Source organism: Miniopterus natalensis, chromosome 12 (genome assembly GCF_054644295.1).
Source record: "Miniopterus natalensis isolate mMinNat1 chromosome 12, mMinNat1.hap1, whole genome shotgun sequence".
NCBI lineage: Eukaryota > Metazoa > Chordata > Mammalia > Chiroptera > Miniopteridae > Miniopterus > Miniopterus natalensis.
The window spans coordinates 43,722,427-43,747,610 of record NC_142092.1 but is presented as its reverse complement, the minus strand read 5'-3'; the positions used below and the strand labels follow the sequence as shown (position 1 = coordinate 43,747,610).

Below are 25,184 nucleotides of genomic sequence, written 5' to 3'. Positions count from 1 at the left end.
TAAAGGAAGGCTCTGAATTTCTTAGAGGAGATTGACTCCAGTTAATAGTAAATAAAATAAAGGCTTAAAAATACCATCTCATGAGCACCAGAGATGGTAACTGTATTCGTGGTGTAGCTGGGCCAGCGCTTCGTGTCACTCTCGGGGATTCGTCCTTGGTCCATCAGGCCTTTCCAGGGGTGGAATCCACCCTGCGGGCGTAGGTCAGGGTCACCCTCCACCCCCAGCGCGCCGCCAGGTCCCTGGGGCCGAGCAGAGCCGGGCGCTGTGGGCGCGGGGGGAGCCCGGGCAGGGCCGGGAGGAGAGCCGCCGGGAGCCAGAGAGAGCTCAGCGGGAGCGGGAGGCGGTGGCGGGGCCCAGCCTGACGCAGCGGCGGCCCGGGCAGGCCACCGCGGGCGCCGGGCCCCAGGACGCGCAGTCCCTCCGCCGCCTTCTCCCCGGAGGTTGGGGCTGGGAGCGAGTTCCCCGCGCGCCTGCAGGGGGTCCCCGGCTGGGAGCTCAGGCGGAGGGAGGCGCCCGAGCGCGCACCCGGCGGAGGAGGCGGGGAAAGGAGCGGGCGAGGCGCGGGAGCGGAGGGGGAGGGCGCGGGGGGAGGAGGGAGGCGCCCGCCTGCTGCGCGTCGGCGGCCCGGCCAGTGTGGCTGCAGGCGCCCGTCGCCGCCGCCGTCCCGGGGCTGAGTCGCACCCAGGCGCCCAGGACGGTGCGCGCTCGGGCGTGTCGGTTCGCGAGGGCCCGCGCCGCGCCGCCCCGCGCCTCCGGCTCGCGCCCCCGGGCCGCGGCGCATGTTCGCCTCCTGCCACTGTGTGCCGAGAGGCGGGGGGACCGTGAAAATGATCCACTTTCGGAGCTCCAGCATCAAATCGCTCAGCCAGGAGATGAAATGCACCATCCGGCTGCTGGACGACTCGGAGATCTCCTGCCACATCCAGGTGCGGGGAGGCGCAGGGCGAGGGAAGCGGGGCGCGTGCCGGAGGCAGGTTGGGGGGCTCTGCGGGTGGGCGTGCGCCTTCAGGGATGAAGAACCCACCCCAGGGCCATGCTAGAAAGCCAGATCTCATTTCCTCCCCCTTCTGAGGCTGGAGCCCTACCCGGAGGTGGGGGCACTGTCCCTGGCAGGTGCCAGGCAGACGTTATCTGCGCCCAAGTCCCTTCGGGCATGCAGACGCTTCGCCCAGGTCTGGCTGCGCCCAGGCTGGGGGCAGCGAAAGCTGCCTCCTGGAGGACTATAACCCCTCTGTCCCCCATCCCACCAGGAAATGGGAGTTCCGAGAACCAGGAGGGGCACCTCCACGTGGAGAAGGCATGCACCAGCCCGGGTTCACTCCTTCTTTACGGCACCCGGGCACCGAAGGTGCCATCAGACCCAACCAGGCTGCCTGCCGTCCCCCTGCCCCTGGCCTTGACTTATCCGCGGCGTGGAGGGGGTGCGGGGAAGGGAGGCGGAGGGTGCGAAGTTTCTCCGGAGGGAGAGAGGCTGGGCCGCCTTGAGGGATGGGCGTGCGCCGCGTGGAACTAGAGCTATTGCAAAAGAAGTCGTGTGAAATCTGAGTGTTTCAGAGAAAGGAAAAGGGCTGTGAGGCCGGCAGAGTTGAACTGAGCCGAGTTCAGGGCTCAGGGACCCGAGCAGGACCTGCTCCCAGGGAAAAGCGCCCCTGGGAGCACTGGGGGACATTCGCTCGTGCCCAAGTTGGAGAAGGCAGCCCTGCTGGCAGCCGATCCGCGGGCAGTAAGTGCCTTAGGGTTTGCAAGAGAGCTCGTAGGAGCTGCAAGGGCGGGGTGTGCACCCGGCCGCCGTGTGTGGATGTGTAGGCGGGTGTGTGCCCTCTCCCACCATTCGCTCAGAGCACATAATTCGGAAAGGCTGTGTTAGGGCTCAGCACTTTCTGCTTCTGACTTTTAAATCTATTTACTCTGGCATTTCGTCTTCTCACCTGCCTCCCCCTCCCCCCCCTTGAAGCTCAGGACTGAACTTTAGATACAGGGCACCCTGGCAGTTCTGGTGAGAGGTGAATGGGGGCAGCATCTCCCAGCAGCAGGAATCCCTTTCTGAGCTGTGTTAACCAGGAATGAATAAATGAACGAATGGAAGGTCTTTCCCAATTTTTTTTTTTTTTTTCTTTTTTTCCTGGTGGGAGCTTGTGACACGCAGCCAGCAACTAATTTGTAAGCTAACAGCTGGACGATTTCAAGGCAGGAATGTGGTGCCCCGTGATCTCCCAGGAGAGTAGGCCCCCCCTGAATTTTCTGGAGAATCTTGAATTTCATTCTGAGCTAAACTAATAAAAAGATTAGCAGGATAGGCAGTTTTTCTGCTGCCACAGGGCTGCCCAGGAACATTTGGCATGTGCTGTCTTGTGATCCAGAGACAGTCATTTGTGCACTTTGTGTTATGTCCAAAGGGCATCTACGCATCTTTTTGTCCACAATGAATATGTAAATAACGGAGGGGCCAGCGGCAGGGAGTGGGGCTAGGAGTTCTCCTTTCTCTGTCAGCCCTGTTCTGTCCCACTTGAAGTTGATGCCCCTGTTTTTATTCTGGTTCTTGTCCAGAAAAATTTTCCTTAAAATAGATAAGTAGTCCTCAAAGGACATGTATTTGTTGTCTGGTGTTCTGGGGAACAAAACAGTTTGGAAAGTTAGACTTTGTATGCCCAGCTGATGCCAAAGTAGTTAAAATGCTATGATCTAAAATGTTGATTTTGGCATTACTTAACACATTGTATGCGGGAAACGTATTTATATGTTTTTACGTTGACTGGTAGTAGAGCGCGCGATAAAAACTACCCGCAAACAATGTGTTAAAAAAAAATCAATTGTTTCACTTCGTGGCACAGCTTTTTCTGCCCCTTGTGCCCCCAAATGGTGATTATCATTTAACCAGTTAAAATGAATTAGAAGATGTTGTGTTGTTGAGTGTTATCTCAACCCTATAGGTTCAGAGAGAGTAAGATATTTGGGTCACGTGACAAGTAAGTGGATTAGAACCCAGGTCATTTGACTCAAAATCCAGAGCTCCTTCTCTGTAGCACTGCCTCTTGAAACTTGAGAGTTAGGATACTTCTGGCTGCAAGTAAGACAATAGCCAGGTGAAGTGGCTTAAATTACAAGGACGCGTATTATCTTACCTAAGGAGACGTCCAGAGGTAGGGCGGCTTCAGGGCTGTTCAGCGGCTCTGCGGGGATCCAGGTGCTTTCTGTCTTTCCATTCCGCCATCCTTTGCGCCAGCTCCGTCATTATAGTTGTCATGATGTGAGGTGGCTGTGGTAATTCTGGATGTCAGTCAGGCACTGCCACACCCAGCATATAAAAGGTGATATTTCCTCATGCATTATTATTTTTTTTAATCATGGAAGAACACCTTTTGTAGAGGTCCCATAAGTCTTCTCATCAGATCCCATTGGCCAGGATCGCATAATATACCCATGCCCTAGCTGCAAATAAGTCTAGGAATGCTTGCTTCTGGTGTCTTCACTTTTCACTCTCTATAATGAGAGGTGGGCTTTGCCAATATGGGAGGAATGGAGGTGTGTGTGTATATGTGTGTGTGTGTGTGTGTCTGTGGTGGGGGGCAGGGAATGACTGTTGGCTAAGCAAGCAATAGCGTCTTTCAGAATAGGTCAAATTGAGTTACAATTATTGTTACAATAAAATTATCAGGAGAGTTTAATAAGGTGTCATCTAAACCTAGCTTATTTTAGGCAAATTTGATCATGTTTGTCTGATCAAATTTCAGAACAAGAAAAATTATTGGATAATCTTTTGTAGTTTGTGTTGTTAAATATGAGTTCAGTCCTTACTGAACTGGTGGGTTCTGGGCAGCTACAAGCCATCTTGCGTAGAGCAGGCGACTCCACTCTTGCTGAAGTGGCAGAATGGCAAAGTGGTTGAGAGCTTGTGTTCTGGAGTGCTACTTGCTTGAGTTGGAACCCTGGCTAGCCAGGTGACTTTGGGCAAGTCACTTTACCTCTTTGGGCCTTAGTTTCCTCATCTGTAAAGTGAGGATAATAATGGCACAGACCTCATGGATTTGTTGTAAGGACTCAATATAGAGTCTATGTCAAATGCTTGGCTTAGTACCTGGCCCATAGGAAGAGCTGAACAAATATTGACAGTTATCTTAATATTATGTGAAGGCATATTAGAGGTAATCCCAAGTAGTGGGAAGGCTTTGATTTAGAATCTAAGGTTTTTAAGCCCAAACTCTATCAGTTTCTGATTGTTCAAGACCTTAAGTAAGTCATTGGGCCTCCTGTTTTACACCTGTCAAATGGGCATCATAATTCCTCAATTGCCATCTTTCCCTGGGTTGTTGAGATAAAGCATGGTATAACTGTTAAAACATCACTCAAATGTAGAGTACTACTCTAATCAACTTAGTTTTTTTTTTTAAAAGGGAGTAGTGTAGTGCTCCCCAAATTTCTTATCTGTTGGAACAGAAATTGGGTGGTCACATGCAAACATACATATGTACTAAATATCAGGCCCCATGATAATCCTGCTAGTGAAATCCAAGCTAGATTTAGGTGACAGCCACACCTTTTCTGTTAGTAAGGACAACACTTTCTCTGTCAAACTCATCTAAATGCCTTTTAGAGTTCACTGAAAATCAAGACACAAAAGGAATAGAAGTGGGAGACAGTTTGTTAGATAATGTGGCCCAGTGCTGACGTTTTTAGACTAGAATACATGGGTCAGCTCTTTGTATTAAGTATATTCTGAAAAATAAACTAATCTTATTTCAGTGGTCTGCTAAGATCTTATCTCTTGATGTCCTCAGAGCAAATGCAAAGTGTATTGACTGTGGGGAGAATGGAATACTGTTAGCTCCACATCATTTGGACACTATATCCGCTGGATGCTTTTAACTTCGTCTAGCAAATTCTAATTCAAGCTGGCATTAACACTAAGCATGTTTATGGGCTCATTTATCCAGAAGTCCTGAGTTAAGGACTGCATTCAAGGACTGTCCTGCCTTTTGTGATGGCACATTTCTCTCAGTAGATGTTCAATGAATGTTGGAGTGACTGGGTGAGTGCATCTAGGTGTGTCTATCTCGATAGACCAAAGTACTGATTAGACACTGATGCTGGGATGGAATGATTCCTTCTGACTCCTGCCTCAGCCAAATCAAGAGATTGTTTTTCAAACAGGATTTCCCCTGATGGCCAATCTGATGAAGTGTTGAATGTCTGTGAGAGCATATGGGGGCCTGGGGTTAGCACCTTCTTGTCTCTCTGGGCCATACTTCCCACTCTTGGTTTCCTGTCTCCTGGAGTCTTGATGGCATTGCAGAAGAACTCCAGCAGCTTCTCATCACAAACAAATCACTGTGCCCTGGCCGGCGTGGCTCAGTTGGTTGGGTGTTGTCTCATGCACAGAAAGGCTGCCCGTTTGATTCCGGGTCTGGGCACATGCCTGGGTTACGGGCTCCATTCCTGGTGGGGGGTGTGCAGGAGGCAGCTGATCGCTGTCTCTCTCACATTGATGTTTCTCTCTCTCCCTCTCCTCTTCTCTCTCTCTCAAAATCAATAAAAAAGAAATCTTAAAAAATTAATCGTTGTATATATACTAACAGTGCCTGGATGCTCCCAGAGGCATAGGGGGCCCAGCTGTTCTCACTGGCAGAAGTGACCCTGAGGGATAGTGACCCTGGAGGACAGTGAAAAGTGCACTTGAGGTGTCACGTAAGTTCTGGAGCTGTTTGCTTTGGTGATTTTTCCCTGAAGGTGCAGGAGGCAAATGAGGGGATCACCTTAGAAAAAAATAAAGCTCATTCTAACAGGGAAGAACATTTGTATAGATCTAGGAATTATGTTTTTCTCAAAAGTAAATTAGTAAGTTCTTTGAAATAACATTAATCTTATTTGATAAACAATTAAAAAATATCTTCTGTGTGCTGAGCCCAGAGCGGAGAATGGGAGATAAAAAGAAATGAAAATCAGCTGTCAAGAGGCTCACAGTCATTTGGGGGGAGAGAGACAAGATAGCGATGCAAGGACAAAATGTCAGAGGTAGGGACAGGTATATGCAGGTGGAGGTGCAAGAGGAGGCAGCCGTGTCATACTGGGCCAGCAGTAAGTGGCTCTGCTATGGATTAATCTTGACTAATAATTAATGGAAAAGTGAAAGTCAACTCCCTGAAGCAGGGGGAAAGGCACTACGGGCAAGGTGATCCCTTGCTTGGCATGAACCAGCATGACTGCGTGTGGAAGTGAAGGAGGGCAGAATCCAGGTGAGTCCCAGGTGGTTGGGTTCGGTGACAGGGGTAACGGCGATGCCACTCCAGGAGAGATAGGACCAGCAACATAATTTCTGGGGCCTAGTGCAAAAAAAAAACATGCGGGGCCTCTTGTTCAAAATTATTAAGAATTTCAGCATCGTGAGAGCAGATCATTAAACCAAGTATGCAGCCCTTCTAAATATGGGTCATACACCCATGAAGTTGGCCCTGAGAAGATGGAATAAAGGAGAAGCAGCTTTGGGGGAGGAGATGGTGAGTTTCATTTTGGGAATATTGACTTTGAGGTGCCTGTAGGGTATCTGAGTGGAGCATTTCCAGTAGGCAGTTGGGTGTGAGGAATGAAAGTCAGTAGAGCGGTCTGTCACAGAGTCGTAGTTAAGAGTCTTTCGTGTTCATGCTAGTGGTGGTGGAGACCATGAGGTATGAATGAAACCACCGTGATAGGTCTCCCTTTTTTGTCTGTGTTTCTGCTTGGGTCATCCTTGTAAATTAAACCAATGGATTATGAGCTTTGGAATTCTTTTAAGGGTATTTGGTTCTTTTGCATTTGTTAGGCAGCTCTGACCTGTCTGAGCATGTCCTGCAACTAGGGCAACCAAATCAGAGTTATCAGTGGAAAAGCAGCTTCCTGCTCTTTTTTTAAAAAAATATATCTTTATTGATTTCAGAGAGAGGAAAGGAGAGGGAGAGAGAGAAATAGAAACATCAATGATGAGAGAGTCTTTGATCCGCTCCAGCCTGCAACCCGGGCATGTGCCCTGACTGGGAATCGAACCCCAATCGCCTGGATCCTAGGTGGATGCTCAGTCCCTGAGCCATGCCCTGCCGGTCCAGCTTCCTGCTCTTAATCCTCATTTTCTAGCTTGGACTAGCAAATGAAAAGAAGTCCTGTCTCAGCTTTAAGGTTCTGACTTACAAAGCATAGGATTTTTACTCTAGGGAAGTTACCCTTTGAGACAGTGCCGTGAACATTAGAGAATACATTTTAAAATTCTGTTGAGACGGTAGAACATTGAAGTAAACATGGTGTGTGAGGAGCGGCTTTGCGAGTCATGCTGAAATCATTTATCCTTTATTTAATATTTATAATAATCAGATTATCAATATTATGAATAGTTATTATAATCAGATATCTTCTATGGAGAATTTTGTTTTCTACTCAAATTTCTGGGGGTTATTTTGAATATTAAAATAAATGCAAGTTCTGTAAAACCATTAAAAGAAATAGTCTAATATTGGTAACATAATAACCTGGATCTTAGATGTACAATAGAGTTTTATCTGACTGTATCTATGTATTATGCTAAGGTTTGACATGGGATTATTCTGTAGCAGGGGAAGGGAGTTAGTATGTTAACAGATCAGTGTTTGGTTTATGCTCTCTCCGCAGACGCATAATTTACTGCTTTAAGGCACTAGGCCTTGATGGTAAATGTTGGTCTTGAAAGGATTGGCTGAATCAGGGTCTTTACACACAAACTGTGAAAATTTAAATACAATATCATTTACTACTGGATCAATAACAAAATTAAGCAGCCTTAAAAAAAAAAAATCAATAACTAATTAGCCTTATTAATAGAAGAGAATAAAACCTAATTAATAAATCAGCTAATAATTATTCCTTGATGTTATTTTTTGGACTGGTCTATACACATGCTATTGTCCATTATTCTGAAAATAATGCTAGTCCTTGTGATCCTTATCTGTGTAGGTGTCGTCTACAGTGTAGGGTATGTGGGGTATTTAGTGGTTCTTTGTTAAGAAACATCCTTTCTCTCCACTCATGAGCCTCTTTATATCATTGAGTAGTATGATAATAGTGTGTATTAGCTAGTTGATTAAGTTAAGATCTGGAGATGTTATGTGATTTCTTAAAGTTGAATATTTAGTGAAATTAGAATGGGGTACGGTGTCTTGGGTTTTAGGTTTGCTCCTACTATACTAAATACTACCACTATTTTGGTTTTGAATCTTCCTTGGTCATCTAAATGATGTAATTCTTTCCACTAACAACTTTCTAAATATCACAAGGAAAAACCATATACTGATCACATGTCTGGATAAAGCAAGCCTGCTGATTTCTTACAGCTGTCATCTAAGGACAGGGTTTTAGATCTTTACTTTCTTTCAGTCAACATGTGGCTCAATGTCTATTCGAATGAAAACTGCAATCAACTTATCATGCACTTAGGGATATTTTGCCATTGAACATATCTAGATAATTGAAAGATCTCTCCCCTTTGTATGTTTGGCATGGTATAGACATTGCTTGTAGTTTGACATTTCAAATTAACTCCCAAGAAACTGCAAATAAAGAAACGGAGAAAGGATGATGTCAATAGAATTTTCTACCTATTCTGTAATTTACCTCTTGGTTTTGCAGTTGGCCCTGAAGATGGGAATTTTAGCAATTTCAGATCATGATATTTAGAGGACTTCTAGAAAAATATGAAAATAAAGTGTTTTTGCTGTTGTTGTTAGGCATTAGCTATATCCTAGTCTCTTTGTTTTGGAGGCTTAGGAAGAAGAATAATGAAATCTCTGGAGTCAGGGGTAGAGAAAACACTTCATCCCACCTGGAGCCCTGTCAAGGATAACCTCACCTCTCTCGTCCCCAAACCTCAGGGGAGATGTGTTTCTGCTGAGGAGCATCGTGGCCCGGGGGTGGGGTGGGGAGACCTCGAATGGCACATTTGGTCTCCAGGGTTTGGAGGCATAATTTCTCCACCAGGTGTAGATGGCACTTTCTTGGTTCAGTGCTGATTAAGAGAAAAAAGAGGAGGAAAAGTTGGGCAGTAATTCAAGGGCAGCCGTGAAGCCTGAGTTTGCAGTGCCAGCAGCAGTGTGGAATTTGAGAGCAGCAAATTAGAAGAACAAAGCAGATTTTAATCATATGCCACAGAGAGGAAGGTGGTTTAGGTTTATCTCCAAATTGTACCTCCATTAGAGAAAGGGAGGCTTTTAGTGCTATTATTCAATATTTATTGTTAAAGATTTCTTCCTTCCTTCCCCCTAGTCTGTCTTTAGTACACCCACTAAGTGGGAAGTGCCAGCCTTTTTTCTCTGAATGTACTGAGCAGTTGTTAAATATGAAACATTTTCTTGACGTTACTGGAAATAGAGAGGGAAGGAGGGAGGGGGAGAGATTGATTGACTTGAAGATTCAGGATCTTCGCCCTTTAGGAGATTTTTGTCTGAAGGTAAAATGGAAGATTAAGAAAGTACCCCACCCCGTCTTTGCAGCCACCCATCCACCATCCAACCATTTATCTATCAACCCACCCACCCGCTCCTCCACTCATCCACCCACCCACCTGTCCGTCCATCCATTCATCCAACAAACATTTATTGAGGAGCTATGTTAAGGATTGGTCTGGGTCCCAGAAATACAGAGATAAATAAGAGCATGGTTCTTTCCAGTAGAGAAGACAGACACCTAAACAGACTCAGGGTGGTACTCGTAGGGTAGAAGAACTCACCAGGATATTATTGGAGCACATAGAGAAGCCAAGAGTAGAGCCAAGGTATGGCTTGGGGGAGGTGTAGCCCTCCTTGAATCTCTAGTCACTCTCCCAAAGTCACTGCTCTTCAAAAGGATATTCTTTGAAATGGATCACTGATATTTTATGACTCACATTTGAGTGTGTGAATAAGAGCATCTCTAAGAACTTTGCTCTTCTTTTTGCAAATATCTCAGCAAAAATTGTGCCTTGCTGTAAAATGTGATTTCAAGAAAAGTCACACCCCCCTTCCCTGCTTCCTACCAGATTTTCACCCTCAAAGTGTCTCCATATGGAAATTCTGGAGTAGCCACTGGGGCACCTAATCCAGCCTGGGAAGGACAGGAAAGGTTTTCTGGAGGAGATGATGTCTCAGGTGCATTTTAAAGGAAAATAGGCATTGATGGGCCACTAAATTGAGGAAGTGTGTTGAGAAGGGATACCTGCGGCTTTCTCAGGGAGCGCTTGCAGTCCAAAGAAGAGAAGGGTCTCACTTAACTTGATGAGTGACAACGAAGAATGGGACCTGGCATCCAGACTTTCATTTCCATAGTTCTTTCTACTTCATGATAAGGCATTGTTTATGTGAGCTTGGTTAATGTTGCTGTGTTTTTTCTTTGTACATAGAAATTAGTGGCATATAGTCATATAAGTTCAAATTCCACTCTCCATTGCTGGTCTGTAGCAAAGAGATAGACTTTTGTATATTAACCCGTATCCTACAACCTTGCTATACTTGTAATTGCTTATTAGTTTCAGGAGTTTTTTTTGTCGATTCTTTCTGATTTTCTACATAGATGATCATGTCATCTGTGAACAAAGGCAGTTTTATTGGTTCCTTCACAATCTGTATACCTGTTATTTCCATTCGTTGTCTTCTTGCATTAGCCAGGACTTCCAAGTTGAAAAGGAGTGGGGAGAGGGGATATCTTTGCCTCGTACCTGATCTTAGGGAGAAATAACAAATCATTGGGGTGTAGTTTGCATGGACCAAATGACCTGGAGTATTGTTTTATAGGGCTAGCTTAGCTAACACTTCTAGAACTAGGGGAAGACATGGCAGGTTTTTAAATTTATTTTTCGTCTTAGGCTCTCAATGCCTCCAGAAATGTTGCAACCCACTTCATGTTGCTCTAAGCACCTTTATTCTCTTCGGTGGGCTTGCTTTCTTGCAGGGTGATTGATAGTCACGTCCCAGTTTTGGGGGCATGTCCTCACTGCTTCTCCCATTGCCTCATTTTATTTCCCTCCTTTGTAACGTGAGTGCGATAAATGAAGAATCTTCCACACTCTTCCCCATCCTCTGCTCACCTTCATGTCTTACAGACTTAAAATGTCTTCAAAGAGGACCTTTCCTCTCAAGGGCCCTGTTTAAAATTCCACTCCCTCAGTGATGTGTGAAGAACAGTCAGAGATGCTGAAAGACATCTGATGTGCGAGATTCTTTCCAGGGAATTGGGACTGACTTAGATCCCAGGGGACCCCAGACAAGAGGAAAGGGGGCTTGGCCTCTAGGAGGAGAACACAAAGGGGAGGCCCAAAGATTTGCTCAGCAGTGAGGAAATGCGACTGCGTAGTCACTGTGCTCATTTCTGCAGGAGGGCTTAGGAGGGTCTTCCAATTGATCAATTGATCAGCTAATAAGCATTTACTAAATAAAAAAAATTCTTGTTGTTGTTAATCCTCCCCCAGGGATATTTTTTTCATTGATTTTTAGAGAGAGTGGAGGGAGGGAGAGAGGGTAGGGAGAGAGAGGGGGAGAGAGAGAGGGAGAGAAACATTGAAGTGAGAGAGAGACATCAATTGGTTGCCTCCCACATGCACCCTGACTGGGGCCGGGGATCAAACCTGCAAACCAGGTATGTGCCCTTGACCAGGAATCGAACCCGAGACCCTTTGGTATGTGGGCTGATGCTCTATCCACTGAGCCACACCAGCCAGGGCTAAATCAGTAAAATTTTAATGCCTCATCACACCCACCATCTGAGCCTTCTGGCTAACGTGACACCCCCAATCACATTGCTGCTTGTTACTTTTTTCATAGCATTTGTGGCTGTTGATTAACTTGTTCATTCCTTTGGGTGCCCACTGGCTGGCTGTCTTCCCCACTAGACTGACAGCTCCAGGAGGGCAGGGCTGCTGCATCCCGGTGCCTGGGGTGCTCAATACAAATATTGGTTAGCTGAAAGAGTACAGAAATGAATACATCTTATCAAATAATGACAATAGCCACAGTGCTTGCTACCATTTGCTGAGCATTTACTACATGCCAGCCCCTGTGCTAAGCACCTTTCATCTCATTTAATCCTCAGAAACAGCCCTACGAGGTGAGAATTAATACCCCTGATGTACACGTTAGGAAAATGGGCCACGGAGATGGATCCTGTCCCAAGTCACACAGCCAGTAAGCAGTGGGCTGAGATTTGAACCCTGGTCTGTCCAAGACCTTGAAGTTCAACAAATTAAGGTGTAATCCCAAGAGATGTCAAGCTTGAGCAGTAACTTCAGAAAGGGACCCAGCCAGAGGAGCAGGTCTGTGCCTTCCCGGTGAGTGTGGGGCGCTTGGTAGCAGACCAGGCACCTGCTCTTTAGGAATCGAGCTGGAGACACCCACACACCAGTCAGCTCAGCGCTGCAGAGCAGGTTTATCCCGATGCGGGTTCCTGGTAGATATTTTGAGCAGCTGTGAATTATTTAGGTGCTGAGGCAGAAACACTCCCTGGCATTGAATCCTAACTGAAAGTTGTGCATGAAATGAAAGCCAAGAGGCCCAGCAGTTATTTATTTATTTTTGCTGTTAATGAATGGGGGAGAAAAAATAACCCTTCAGTAACTGGCCATATGTTTCACCTTTTGTTACTATTTTCTGGCTTTCAAGTGGCCCCTTGGTGCTTGTGAGTTTGTTTATTTTTATTATGTCATATTTTACAAAATACCAGAGGGCCGTTTTCACCAGAGAGCACTCAGTGTGATCCATTCTCCTACCAGGAGAGCTTAAGCTGAGAGAGATAAGAGGCTTAATGAGCACCCTGGTCCTGGCAAGCTCCCTCCTTCCCTGGGTCCTCTCTGAGCCTCATTTCTCCCCTCCCCCCTCGGCTGTTATGCTATTTGGGGATCCACTGAGCCTATTATTGTGAATTTATACAATATGGTATACAGTACAGTCTGTCGGTCATTTCCTTAGTAAGCCACTGAGCAGGGAAGGAAGAGAGCTGGAGGGATTCAGGCCATACCCAGGCTCATCCTAGGGAGTTAACCTGGCGAGGGCAGAACTTTCAGGAGGGACCATGTGCATTTTCTTAATGAGGGTCAGCGCTGTTCAGTCTCTAACATCTGCTTTTTAAAAACAGCTTTATTAAGATATAATGCACATGCCATACAATTTACCCATTTCAAGTATGTCATTCAGTGCTTCTTAGTATATTTGCAGAGTTGTGCGGCCATCATCACAGAAGTTTGTACCTTCTGACCCCCTTCACTCATTTTGTTGACCCCCCACCCCCTCTCCCAGGGTCTCTGGTAGACATGGGTCTGTTCTGGCTGTGAGTTTCTTTTAGATTCCACATATAGGGTGTGGCAAAAGTAGGTTTACGGTTGTGAGTACACAAAACAATTTATTCCTGTTTTATTATTCATTAATTATTATATTATTTTCCCTACAAATAACTATAAACCTACTTTTGCCTCACCCTGTATAAGTGAAATCATACAGCATTTGTTTTTCTGTCAGACTATTTCACTCAGCATAATGTCCCCAAGGTCTATCCATGTTGTCGCAAATGACAGAATTTCTTTCTTTGTCATTGCGTATATAAACCACACCTTTATCCATTCATCTGTTGATGGACACTTAGGTTGTTTCCATGTCTTGGCTATTGTGTGAATAGTGCTGCAGTGAACATGGGGGTGTAGATGTCTCACCAAGGTAGTGATTTAATTTCCCTTGGATAAATACCCAGAAGTGGCATTGCTGGATCAGATGACAGTTCTGTTTTTAATTTTTTGAGCACCCTCTATACTGTTTTCCACAGGGGCTGCACCAGTTTACAGTCCCACCAACAGTGCATGAGGGTTCCTTTTCTCCACATCTAGTGGATTCCAGTTTTAAATGAGGTCAGGGAAGAACTCCCTGGGAAGGCGGCAGCAGAATAGGGGTTGGAAAATCGTTTTTGTAAAGGGCCAGATAGTGCATATTTTAGAATTTGCTGGCCAACTGCTCACCATCTTTTTAGTGCGAAAAGCAGCCTTAGACATTACATAAAAGAATGAGTGCGGCTGTGTCCCATAAAACTTTATTTACAGATTAGGCAACAGACTGAGATTGACCATGGGCTGCATTTTGTCAATTTTTGGATTAGAATAAAAATGTGAAGGAGGTGAGAAATCAGGCCCTGTGGATATCTGTGGGAAGAGCATTCCAAGTAGAAGTAACAGCCAGGGCAAAGGCCCTGTGGTGGGCTTATGGCTGGCTTGAGGGAAGAGCAGTAGGAGTTGAGCAAACAAGGTGAGAGGAGCAGGAGATGAGTGGAAAAGATGGTAGGGCCAGTCCTGTGGGGTGTGTAGACCAATGTAGACTCAGTGCATGCCTATAAGAATATTCAAGAGAATGATCGATGAACTGCTTTTTTAACAATTGAACGATAGCACGTATACCAAAAAGTATGCAAAATTAGAAGCGTACAGCATGGCACACTTCTGTAAAGTGAAAACTCTTGGGTGACAGCACCCAGACCCAGAAACACACATGACTGGCGCCTCAGAAGCCCTCCTCGTGCCTCCTCTTGAGCGCTATTCCTGGAGGGTGACCACTGTCCTGGCTCCTAACACCGCAGGTTCATTGTGCCCACTGTTGAACTTGATATAATTTTTCTTAAAAGGCATCATGTGATGTGCACTCTGTTGTCTTCTTGAGTCTGGCTCCTTGTGCTGAACATTATGTTTCTGAGATTCATTCTTATTGCTGATTGTAGTTATAATTTTTTAATTCTCACCGATGTTTGAGAGTCAGTTCTATGAACATTATATTATTTGGTTAATTTTTCTATTGTTGATAGACGTTTAGGTTATTTCCAGTTTTGACCATTACAAACTGCGTTGCTAGTATTACCTTAAAAAAACCACACAAAAAACAACTCTTAAGTGACAGACACAGAGCCAGCTAAATATTTAGGGGCTTTCAGAGTTTTAGGAAAACAGTCGCAAATTTTTGAGAACAGGACAGGCCTGGAACATTCACAGACTTGTCCAGGATGAGACAGTTGACTTCCTGCTGCAGCTCAAGGTCATGGCTGGTCAGCGCAGCAGCTGCGCATGGACCTGGCCATGGAGTGGAGATTCATCAGGAGTCGGTGCGGTTTGCTCACCTCGCTGGGACACTCCACCTTCCGCTTTTGACATTCCTCTGGCAGATGTTTGTTTGTCTGTCCTGGGAAGGGGCTCTTTGCGGTGGGGCCTGGGGCTTCTCACAAGCTCTCTCACAGCCATGCTCTGTGGGCTCCTGGAGAACCTGCGTTGTTTGTGTCAACCCACCAGGCAGGAAAATTCCACTTCTGAGGCCCTAACACTTCCTTTCCACATCCTCAGAAGGAATGCAAACATTTAGGCAGCTCAAGGTGGAATATGCCGAGACAAGGAAGACTGTGCTTGCAAATATTCTTCACGTAGTGAAGCACGGTGAGCAGGTCACTTTTTGATGATTTTGAAGCCGACCTTTTTGGAAATACAGTTCTTGTGCTGCAGATGCAGAGCAGGTGCACTTTGCAGCTGTAGAGTCATGAGATCGGAGTCTGGTCAGTTTACTAGGAGGTCCTTGGAGGCTCTCCCATTTCTCATGGCTGTCCCAGGCCACCTGTCCTATTGCCCCTCTGCTCAGCCAGCATGCACCCCTCTCCCGTCTGTAGGTCATCCTCTTAGTAGACAGCATGGCCCACCGCTGCCCATCTGGTGGCCTCAGCACTTGGCTAATCTTAGAACACCCTGGGTCACCCACTGGAGCTTCATGGCCTCTGTGTCCTTTTGAGCACTTTCTAATTCTAGGGGAGGGGGAAGTTCTTCCTTGTGGGCTCTTTCTAAACCAAGGAGAGCAAGAACACAAGTAGGTAAACTTAGGAAATAAATAGGCTAGAAATAGCAAGAGACAAGGCAGCCTTCCAAGTCAGCAGTTCTGAGTGTTCTCACCTGTTCACGGATGTACGCTGTATTTCACAGTCTTTCCCAATAGCATGGATATTTCCAGACTGTTCCATTGCTTCTATGAGAATCATTGTAAGATACCCCTTTTGTGGCGCATCATCGTATGAAGGGTGCTCTCTTTATCTCGTGTAGAAGAAATTTTCATGACAGGTGTGGACTCCTGGCCCAGAGCAGATGTGTGGAAATTGTTTGCCGAAAGAATGAATAAGGAAAGTATGTCTCTGAACCTTCTGCAACAACTGGCATCCCACTATACTGGGGACTCCTGAACCCAACATTGCTTGTTCTTTGACTCTAGTTCACCCAATCTGACCACGGAACATTTCCTAGAAGACTTTCTGTCATTCATTCATTCATTCATTCATTCATTCATTCATTCATTCACTTGATATTTCCTGCACAAGGTACCTTGAGAGGATCTTGGGGTACAGCACCTAACAAAACATTATACATTCATGGAGCTTATCCTCTAGTGGGAAGAGGGTGACAATAACCATATGCTCATACAAATACAAATTTTGACAGGTGATGATGAATTCTATGTAGAAAAATAAAGTTGGGTAAGGGGAATTAGAGAGTGGAGTAGTGAAGGGATGAGGCAGTGTTCTTTCTAGGGTGGTCTCACATAGTACTAACCACACAGGGCCTCCATAAGCCACAGTTCCCCCTTCTGCCTCTCGTTGGAATGAATTGGGCTTTTTCTTCCTTTCTCTTTTTTTAAATTGAGATATGATTTACATATAACATTGTGTTATATTTAAGGTGTACAATGTGTTGATTTGGTACATCAGTACATTGCAATATGATTACCACTACAGAGTTAGCTAACACCTCTATCTCATCACATAATTATCATTTCTTTTCTGCGGTGAGAAAATTTAAGATCTACTCTCCTAGCAATTTTGAAAACTGTAATACAGTGTTGTTGACTATAATCACTATGCTGTGCATTAGATCTCCAGAATGTATTCATCTTCTGGTTGCAGGTTTGTATCCTTTAACACTATCTCCCCGTTTTCCCCACCCCCCAACCTCTGGTAACCACCATTCTACTCTGTTTCTATGAGTTCAGCTTTTTAAAAAGATTCCACATATAAGTGAGATCATACAGTATTTGTCTTTCTCTGTCTGACTTATTTCATTTAGCATAATGCCCTCGGGGTCACCCACATTGTCACAAATGGCAGGATTTCCTTCTTTCTCGATGCTGAATAATATTCCATTATATAGATATCACATCTTCTTTATTCTTTCATGTGTTGATGGACACTTAGGTTGTTTCCATATCTTGGCTCCTGCGAATAATGCTGCAATAAACATGGGAGTGCAGATAGCTTTTGGATATCCTGTTTTTATTTCCTTGGATGTATACCCACCATTGGGATTGCTGGGTCATATGGATGCTGTATTGTCAATATTTTGAAGAATCTGCATGCTGTTTTTCATAGTGGCTGCACCCACTTACATCCCCACAAACAGTGCACAAGGGTTCCCTTTTCTCCACATCCTTGTAACCCTGACCTCTCGTCATCTTGATGATGGCCATTCTAATGGGTGTGAGGTGGAGGTGCGCCTTTTCTGCCCATGATTTCAACAAAATCAACTGGGGCACTGCTTTCCTCTGACTCCTTTGGGTGTGGACTGACCTGGTTCACTTAGCTAATGGAGGTGTGGCCCTTGAGTAGTGGCCATTCCAACCCTACACCTGGTTCACAGTGCTTCATCTTCACCATTTGAATTCTGTGTCATTTATTGCTGAGTGACTAATGACCACAATGCCTTACCACAACACCTATTTATTAGCTTTATAGGCCAGAAGAAGTTGGGTTCTATAGTCAGGGAATCACAAAGCTGCAATCAAAGTGTTGGCTGGGCTAGAGTTTTGGGGGAAAATCTGTTTATAAGGTCATTCATGCTGATGGTAGAGTACAGTTATTTGGGGTTGTAGAGCTGAAGTCCCCATTTTTGTGGCTGTTGGCCGGGAGCTGCTCTCAGCTTCTAGAGGTCATCCACATTCCCTGTCATGTGGCCCCTCCATCTTCAAGTCAGCAATTGTGCATGGAATCCTTTGTACCCTTTGGCTCTCTCTCACTTCCCTTCTGCCACCAGCTAGAGAAAGTGCTCTCCTTTTAAGCGCTCATGTGATTATGTTTGGCTCACCTGGATAATCCAAGATAACCTCCCTGTTTGAAGGTCAACTGTGCCATATAAGCATAGCCTAAATATGGTGCCCTCTTTCATCACAGTGATGGATTTTGGGGACTAAGGCAGGACATCACTAGGGGCCATTGTGCCTACCCTGATGGATTCTTTCACTTCCAATATCAGCAGTATTTGCAGACCTATCTTTTCCCTTGTGACTGGTGTACCTTGGCAATTACTACAGTGTGCTTTTATTTCCAGGACCTGAGTCCCTCCTTTATTAGAGAGACATTTGGCATTTTGAAGCCAGTTGGTATCCCAGAACCTAGCACAGCAATCAGAAATTAATGCTTAGTGTTTCTGTTTGACTCCAAATGGCCAGGAACCAAGGAAATTATGGCCTATTATATCATTATATGGTCATTAAAGCTTCTCATTAAAGCTAAAATGATGAGGGCTGAGATGTTCAAGGCACTGTTTGGGTTTGATTTGGAGTCTCCTGAATCATAAATTGGGAAGTCACTTTTATGTCCCGGTACTTCTATTTTTAGCTGTCATAGCCAACTTCCTGGTCATGTACCCATGAGTCTCGCCACATCTGCTGGAACCTCCTGTGACTGGGAGCTCGTGTTACCTTATAGTGTAGTGTATTCCATTCTTGGACAGGTTTATATATTAAAAAATTCTTTCCTCTATTGGTCTATATCATCTTCCTTCTCATTTCACCCACTGTACTCATATATAACCCGTAGCTACACCAAATACCTCTTTTCTCTTATAAAAGATGTTATTGAGATGTTTAGAGGCAGATATCAAGTCTCGGAATGTCTCTTCTACAACTGGACTCCAGGTTTTCCAGACAATCTGGCACGTTACCTTCACTTCTGGTGCTGGGTACACCTTTAGCATGTGGACTCCATCAAAGGCGGGAACCTTCTCTGTTGCACTCACCACTCTGTCCCCAGATCCTAACACATTGCCTCATACATAATTGGTAGCAGTAACTGTTTATTGACTGGGATGCAATCTCCTTTGGACCTGAAGTTGATGTGGCCTCTGCTTAGATGTTTGCATGTGTGAAAATAAATAAAGGAAATCTCATTCAAAATGGAGCCAGGAAGGCACGAAGGGAGAGCCCTCACACCGGCCCATTCCTTGCAGCTTGCAGAGCCCAGCAGGAGGAAGGGAGATTTACTCTCGGCCAGCAACAGCCAGCTGCCCTCACCTGCAGCCAGTGAGAAGCTGCCACCACTTCAATCTCTCATTTTCCACCAATGAGCATTTGTCAAAACAACCCCTCCCCACTTCCTCCTTCCCTCTATAAAAGCACAGCTCTTCTCCTTTGTTCTTAGGACTTGTCTGTTGGTTCACCATAGCTTGCTTGTCCTGAATTGCAAATCCTCTCTGTTTCTGAATAAACTTGATTTTGCTAGTGGAAACACCTTTTTCTTCTAAAAAGGCTGACGCATATTCTCTCCAATTGACATTACCCAGGCTCGTGAGCCATCCTGCAGGTTGCTACCTAGAAGCAGTTAATGTTTTCCATCTTAATCCTTTCCAGAACAAAGCACACAAATAGATAAATTAAACAAGTTAATGGTTCAGGCACTCAGGAGAGGATGCTTCCGAAAGTAACAAATTTTATTGCTCGATTGAAATTGTACCTCATTTAGAACCGGAGTGGGAAAGAGGAGATAAATTCATTACAGAGAAAAAGGATCATGTTAGGCTTGGAATTGGTTTTCCTTCTCTCTACCCAAGTGCAGGGAGTCACTTAATCAGATCCATCTCTCAACGAGGGCACTTGCTGCAGGGGTGGAAACGGAGCCTCACTGACAGTAAGAAGGGATTCCTCCCAAGAACAAATAGGAGATCTGGCTGCCTTGCTGTTGCTACACAGCAATCACTTTATTACCTGGGGGCAGCAAAGGTGGATTTTCATGGTGGGTATGCGCTGCAACATTCTAACATTACTGCTTGCTTAAAAATGCATAGTTTTGTATAATGTAATTGTTGGCACATGTATATCATTTTCCTACAGAAAAAATGTAGGTAATGATATCTGTAAGAAATTGCCACTGACTTGGTAGCTCAGCTGTAGACCCGGAATGCATTGTAACGCTCCCATGAAAGAACATTCCACATTTATAAAAATTTCAGGATGCAGTTCTGCTCTCTGAAAAATTAATGTGGTACCTTATATGTAAAATGAGGGGTCTTCATCTTCACCACATTTATCTTTCCTCCTTTCAACAGATATTTGCTGATTCCTGTGATATGGAAAGAGGTGCAGTTTTTAAGCAGAATCTCCAAGGTATCTACAGAAAAGCAATTATAGGAAAATCAATCATTTATTGTCTTTTACTATTGCTTGATAAACATCAGCATAGACTAGATGAGTTTGTTTTTGATCATTTTGATCTGGATATAATATATTCACACATACTTTGTGAGTTAATTTTAAAAGTAGACCCAATCATTCTTGGTAGGGAATTTCCATTGTTTAATTCTTTCTTTCTTTGTTATCTCTCCCAATAGTGAGCCTAATAATTAACTGACATGATTATAAAGCATTGGACTGTAAGTTACAGAGTGCTGAAGAGACGCTAACCCGTATTCTCCACACGTCTCCTCTCCTGCAAATTTATATTTTGCTGCCTCTAGATAATTTGCATCTTGTTAGAATCCAAAGATATATTAATTCTGCAACCTTTTTAGCCACTTGCATTGACTAGTTAATTGACTCAGTCATTCAGCAAACATGCAGCGGGTCTCCTGTGTTTAGGGCACAGCAGTGGAGATGGAGAGAAGGGAAAGCTCTGAGATGGAGGAGACTTACCTTTTTAACAGAACAATGTTTTTAAGTTAACACATGCCTCACTTCACATAATTACCTTTTTTCTCTCTAAGAGCGTTTAAAATTTACTCTCTTAACAACTTTCAAGTATATAATGCAATATGGTTAACTGGAGTCACCATGCTACATATCGAATCCCCAGAATTTATTCATCTTTTTTTTTTTTTAAATATATCTTTATTGATTTCAGAGAGAGGAAGGGAGAGGGAGAGGGAGAGATAGAAACATCAGTGATGAGAGGGTCACTGATCGGCTGCCTCCTGCACGCCCCTGACTGGGGATCAAGCCCCGCAGCCCAGGCATGTGCCCTGACCGGGAATCAACCTCAATCTCCTGGATCCTAGGTTGATGCTCAACCCCTGAGCCACGCCCGGCCGGGCTGGTCAACGTCTCTTCATTCCCTCCACTCCCATGCCCCAGACCCTGGCAACTGCCAATCTACTTTTTGTTTCTCTGAGTTCAGCTTTGTTTTTGGATTCCACATATAAGTGAGACCATAGAGTATTTTTTGCCTTTCTCTGTCTTATTTAACTTAGCATAATGCTCTCAAGGTTTATCCACGTTGTCACAAATAGCAGGATTTCTTTTTTTAATGGCTGAATAATATTCTTTATATATATGTAACTTTTTTTTTTATACATTCATCCATTGTTGGACACTTGGGCTGCTTGCATGTCCTGGCTATTGTGAATAGTGCTGCACTGAGCAGGAGGGTGCAGAAATAGACAGTGATTTCATTTAGAGGCCTTGCCTTTAATGACTCTGTAGATCAGAGTTTTCAGTGTGTTCACAGCCCATATTGACATTGTGTGTGTGTGTGCGTACGCACATGTGCATGCAATATGCACATGCTGACAGCTCTGGAAATGCTTGGAAATGAGCATTTAGGATTACTTAAATAAAATAAATATACTTCATTATTTAAAGTAGTTTTATGTATATAGAAAAATTGTGCAGAAAGTACAGAGTTCCCATCTCCCCTTTTCACCCCCACTGTCCCTATTATTAACATTTTGCATTAGTGTAGTACATGTGTTATAATTGATGAACCAATACTGATACATTATTACCAAAGTTTTAAGTTTATATTAGGGTTCATTCTGTGTGGTGTGGTTTTATGGATTTTGACAAATGTACAAGGTCACAGAGCCACCATTACAGTATCATACAGAATAGTTCCACAGCCCTAAAAATCCCATTTTCTACTTATTCATCCCCCCCTTCCTCTCCCCAAGCCTTTTGCAACCACTGATCTTTCTACTGCTGTCCCATTCTGTAGCCGTTTTGGACAGGCTTCTTTCACTCAGCATTATGCATTTAAGATGCCTACACATTTTTTGTGGCTTGATAGCTCCTCCCTCCCTCCCTCCCTCCCTCCCTCCCTCCCTCCCTCCCTCCCTCCCTCCCTCCCTCCCTCCCTCCCTTCCTTCCTTCCTTCCTTCCTTCCTTCCTTCCTTCCTTCCTTCCTTCCTTCCTTCCTTCCTTCCTTTGTTAGGAAAACAATATTTTACTTATTTATTATTTTTTAATTTAAGTTTTTCTGAGGTATAAGGGACATACAGCATTATATTGGTTTCATTTGTACAGCATAATGATTCGATATTTGTAAATATTGTGGAATGCTCACCACAATAGGTGTAGTTAGTACCTGTGACCTCACATAGTTACAGAATTTTTTTCTTATGAGAACTTTTAAGCCCTACTCTCTTAGCACCTATCAAATGTGCAATACAGTATTATTATCTATAGTCACCATGCTGTACGTTACATCCCCATGACTTATTTATTTTATAACTGGAAGTTTATACTTTTTAATCCCCTTCAGCTCATTTCTTTTTATCATTGAATAATAAATATCTTATTGTCTGGATAAGCCACAGTTTGTTTATCCATTAACCTACTGGCAAACATCTTTGTTGCTTCCAAGTTTTGGCATTTATGAATAAAGCTTCTATAAACATTTGTATGCAGATTTTCAATGTAGATATAAGTTTTAAATTCACTTGAGTAACTTAGCATATGAGTAACTAAGGAGCACAATTGCTGGGTCATATGGTAAGGTTTAGGGTTGTAGAAACTGCCAAACTGTCTTCCAAAGTGACTGTAACATTTTTTATCTTTCCACCATCAATGAACGAGAGTTCTGTTCCTCCACACCCTTGCCAACACTTGGTGATGTCAGCATTTGGATCTTAGCTATCCACTAGGTGTGTAGTGGTATCTCTGTAGGATAATTTTTAGCAAACAGCCTGAGTTGGTGAGCCTCACGAACGCCCTGTGTAGGCAGGCAGGAGCGGGGGCTGTGACATACTACTGCATCCTACATGTGCTAGAAAATAACTTTCTTCGTCATCATTTTGGTCATGAATGTAGCTGTTTTCAGTCCAGTGTCAGAATGGTGAGAGCTCTTTGAGGCTCTCATTCGCTCCCTTGTTCAAAGTGGGTTTTTGCCTATGGCATATTCTTTACAGTCCCTCAGTTTTAAAGAACTGGCCCTGCTGGGGCTTTCATCCTTTTGTTGGTGCAGTGAGTTTGCAGCTGACTTGCCCTCAGGGGAAAGACATCTCGCTGCATGGTGTCTTCTGGTGTCCTTGCGGACGGTACCTAACTCTGAGATTTGTTTACACAGACAACCCCACAGCGTTTTCTGTTGAGTTGGCTTTGGTGCCCTGATGGAGGTCAGGGTCAATAACAGCCATGATCATCAACTTCACCAGCTCCGCCTGTTTCAGGAAGATTTTTGCATCTTGGTGATAAAAACCAAAGACCCAGTAAATCCTCAAGGATATTTCCACTTAATGTTGTTACCACACATGCTTCACATATTATACCCCATCTCAAAATTCTGTTTGATGCATATACAGTTTTATATTATTTTAAAATTTTAATTTTTTACCTCGTTAGCATTTTATTTTTATAACGCTTTATTACATTTATTGGGGTGGAATGTACATTTTTATATTAAACATGAAGTTATATAGTTCACAAATACATACAAACCATAACAAACACCATGAGCTGCCATCCAGCTTGAGAGGAAGCACACTGACAAATAGGTCAGAAAGTATCCCAGATACGCAGGCCTCTCATGGACGCCTGTCCCCTCCCATTTCTTTCCCCCTCCCAGCGTCACCTGCCCTCCTGAATTGGTGGTACAGATGCGTGTTAATTCACTCTGACGGGAGAACTTTTCCAGGCAACACTATCCCGTGAAGTAAGGGAGAGCTCAAAATACCACTTCCTGACTGCGGGTAATGTAATCGCTTTCCTCCCAGGGGTCGGGGTCAGGAGGCCTCCAAGGTGGATTTCTTGGCCGACCTTCCTTTTTTCCATTGCGCTGGCCCCACAGGGATTTGTGTGGAGGACAATGGTCTACTAGAGCTTCTGGAGTTGCTGAGATGGCAGAATCTTCCAGACAAGTGACCCCTGACGCTTATCACAGACTGGAGGGCTGTTGGTGGGACCCTCTGCCGTGAGTGGTGTCCCCCACCGAGATGGATGTGCCGTGGGGGTAGTCACTGGCTGGCATGTCCCCAGGCACCATCCCTCAGGCAGGGCTAGAGTGCCTGCTGGACAAGACTCCTCAGGACACATGTCCCCCTAGGACGCTGACACAGAACATTAAGAGTCAGGGCGTCAGGAAACCCACAAAAATCATTTTTATATTGTCTCCAATTACATTTACGGTATTTTACTGATCAAGGCTCAGTTTGTTATTGTAGCCCTCCTCTCTTATCCCAGGCGGAACCGTGCACTAATCACCAAGTTTCCTTTGATCTCCAGTTCCTGTGCTCAATGCTGTAATCCAGGTAGCCAAGAGGATGCACATTGGTTGCAAATGGATTTCCTGAAATATTCTAGGTATTCTGCTAAAAAAGGGATTTCGTGGGAGGTTCAGGCTTAAATAAATCCCCCCTCCTTTTTTTTTTTTGGAATGGAAGGACTTCACAGAGCGTTCATTATGCTGCTTATTGTGATTCTACAGGAGTGAAATATATGTGTGGTGGTTATCAAAGCCACTTGATGTGGAATTTTAAAAAACAGAGCATCTCATGAAAGGATTGGCTCAGGACACACTTTGGGATCCACTGGGATCCACTGTTGCACTTTCATGCACCGTTCACTTTGTTAGGCTTGCTTCCTAGATGGCTGCTCCTGGCAACCACAAGGAACTGCGTGTGTCTCTGTGTGTGGCTATGTGTGTGTGTGTGGGGGGGGGGGGAGAGGGAATAACAGAGAATAGCAAACTGA

At 44.6% G+C, this 25,184-nt stretch overlaps 1 protein-coding gene across 1 annotated transcript in view; it reads left to right on the top strand.

The window, feature by feature from the left end:
• Positions 1–782: 782 nt before the first annotated feature.
• The window catches only part of FRMD3 (FERM domain containing 3), a 200,269-nt gene continuing 175,867 nt past the window's right edge, over positions 783–25,184 (top strand). The window contains exon 1 of the mRNA XM_016222937.2: positions 783–929. Coding sequence (XP_016078423.2) covers positions 783–929 — 147 coding nt within the window. The remainder of the gene's footprint in view (positions 930–25,184) is intronic.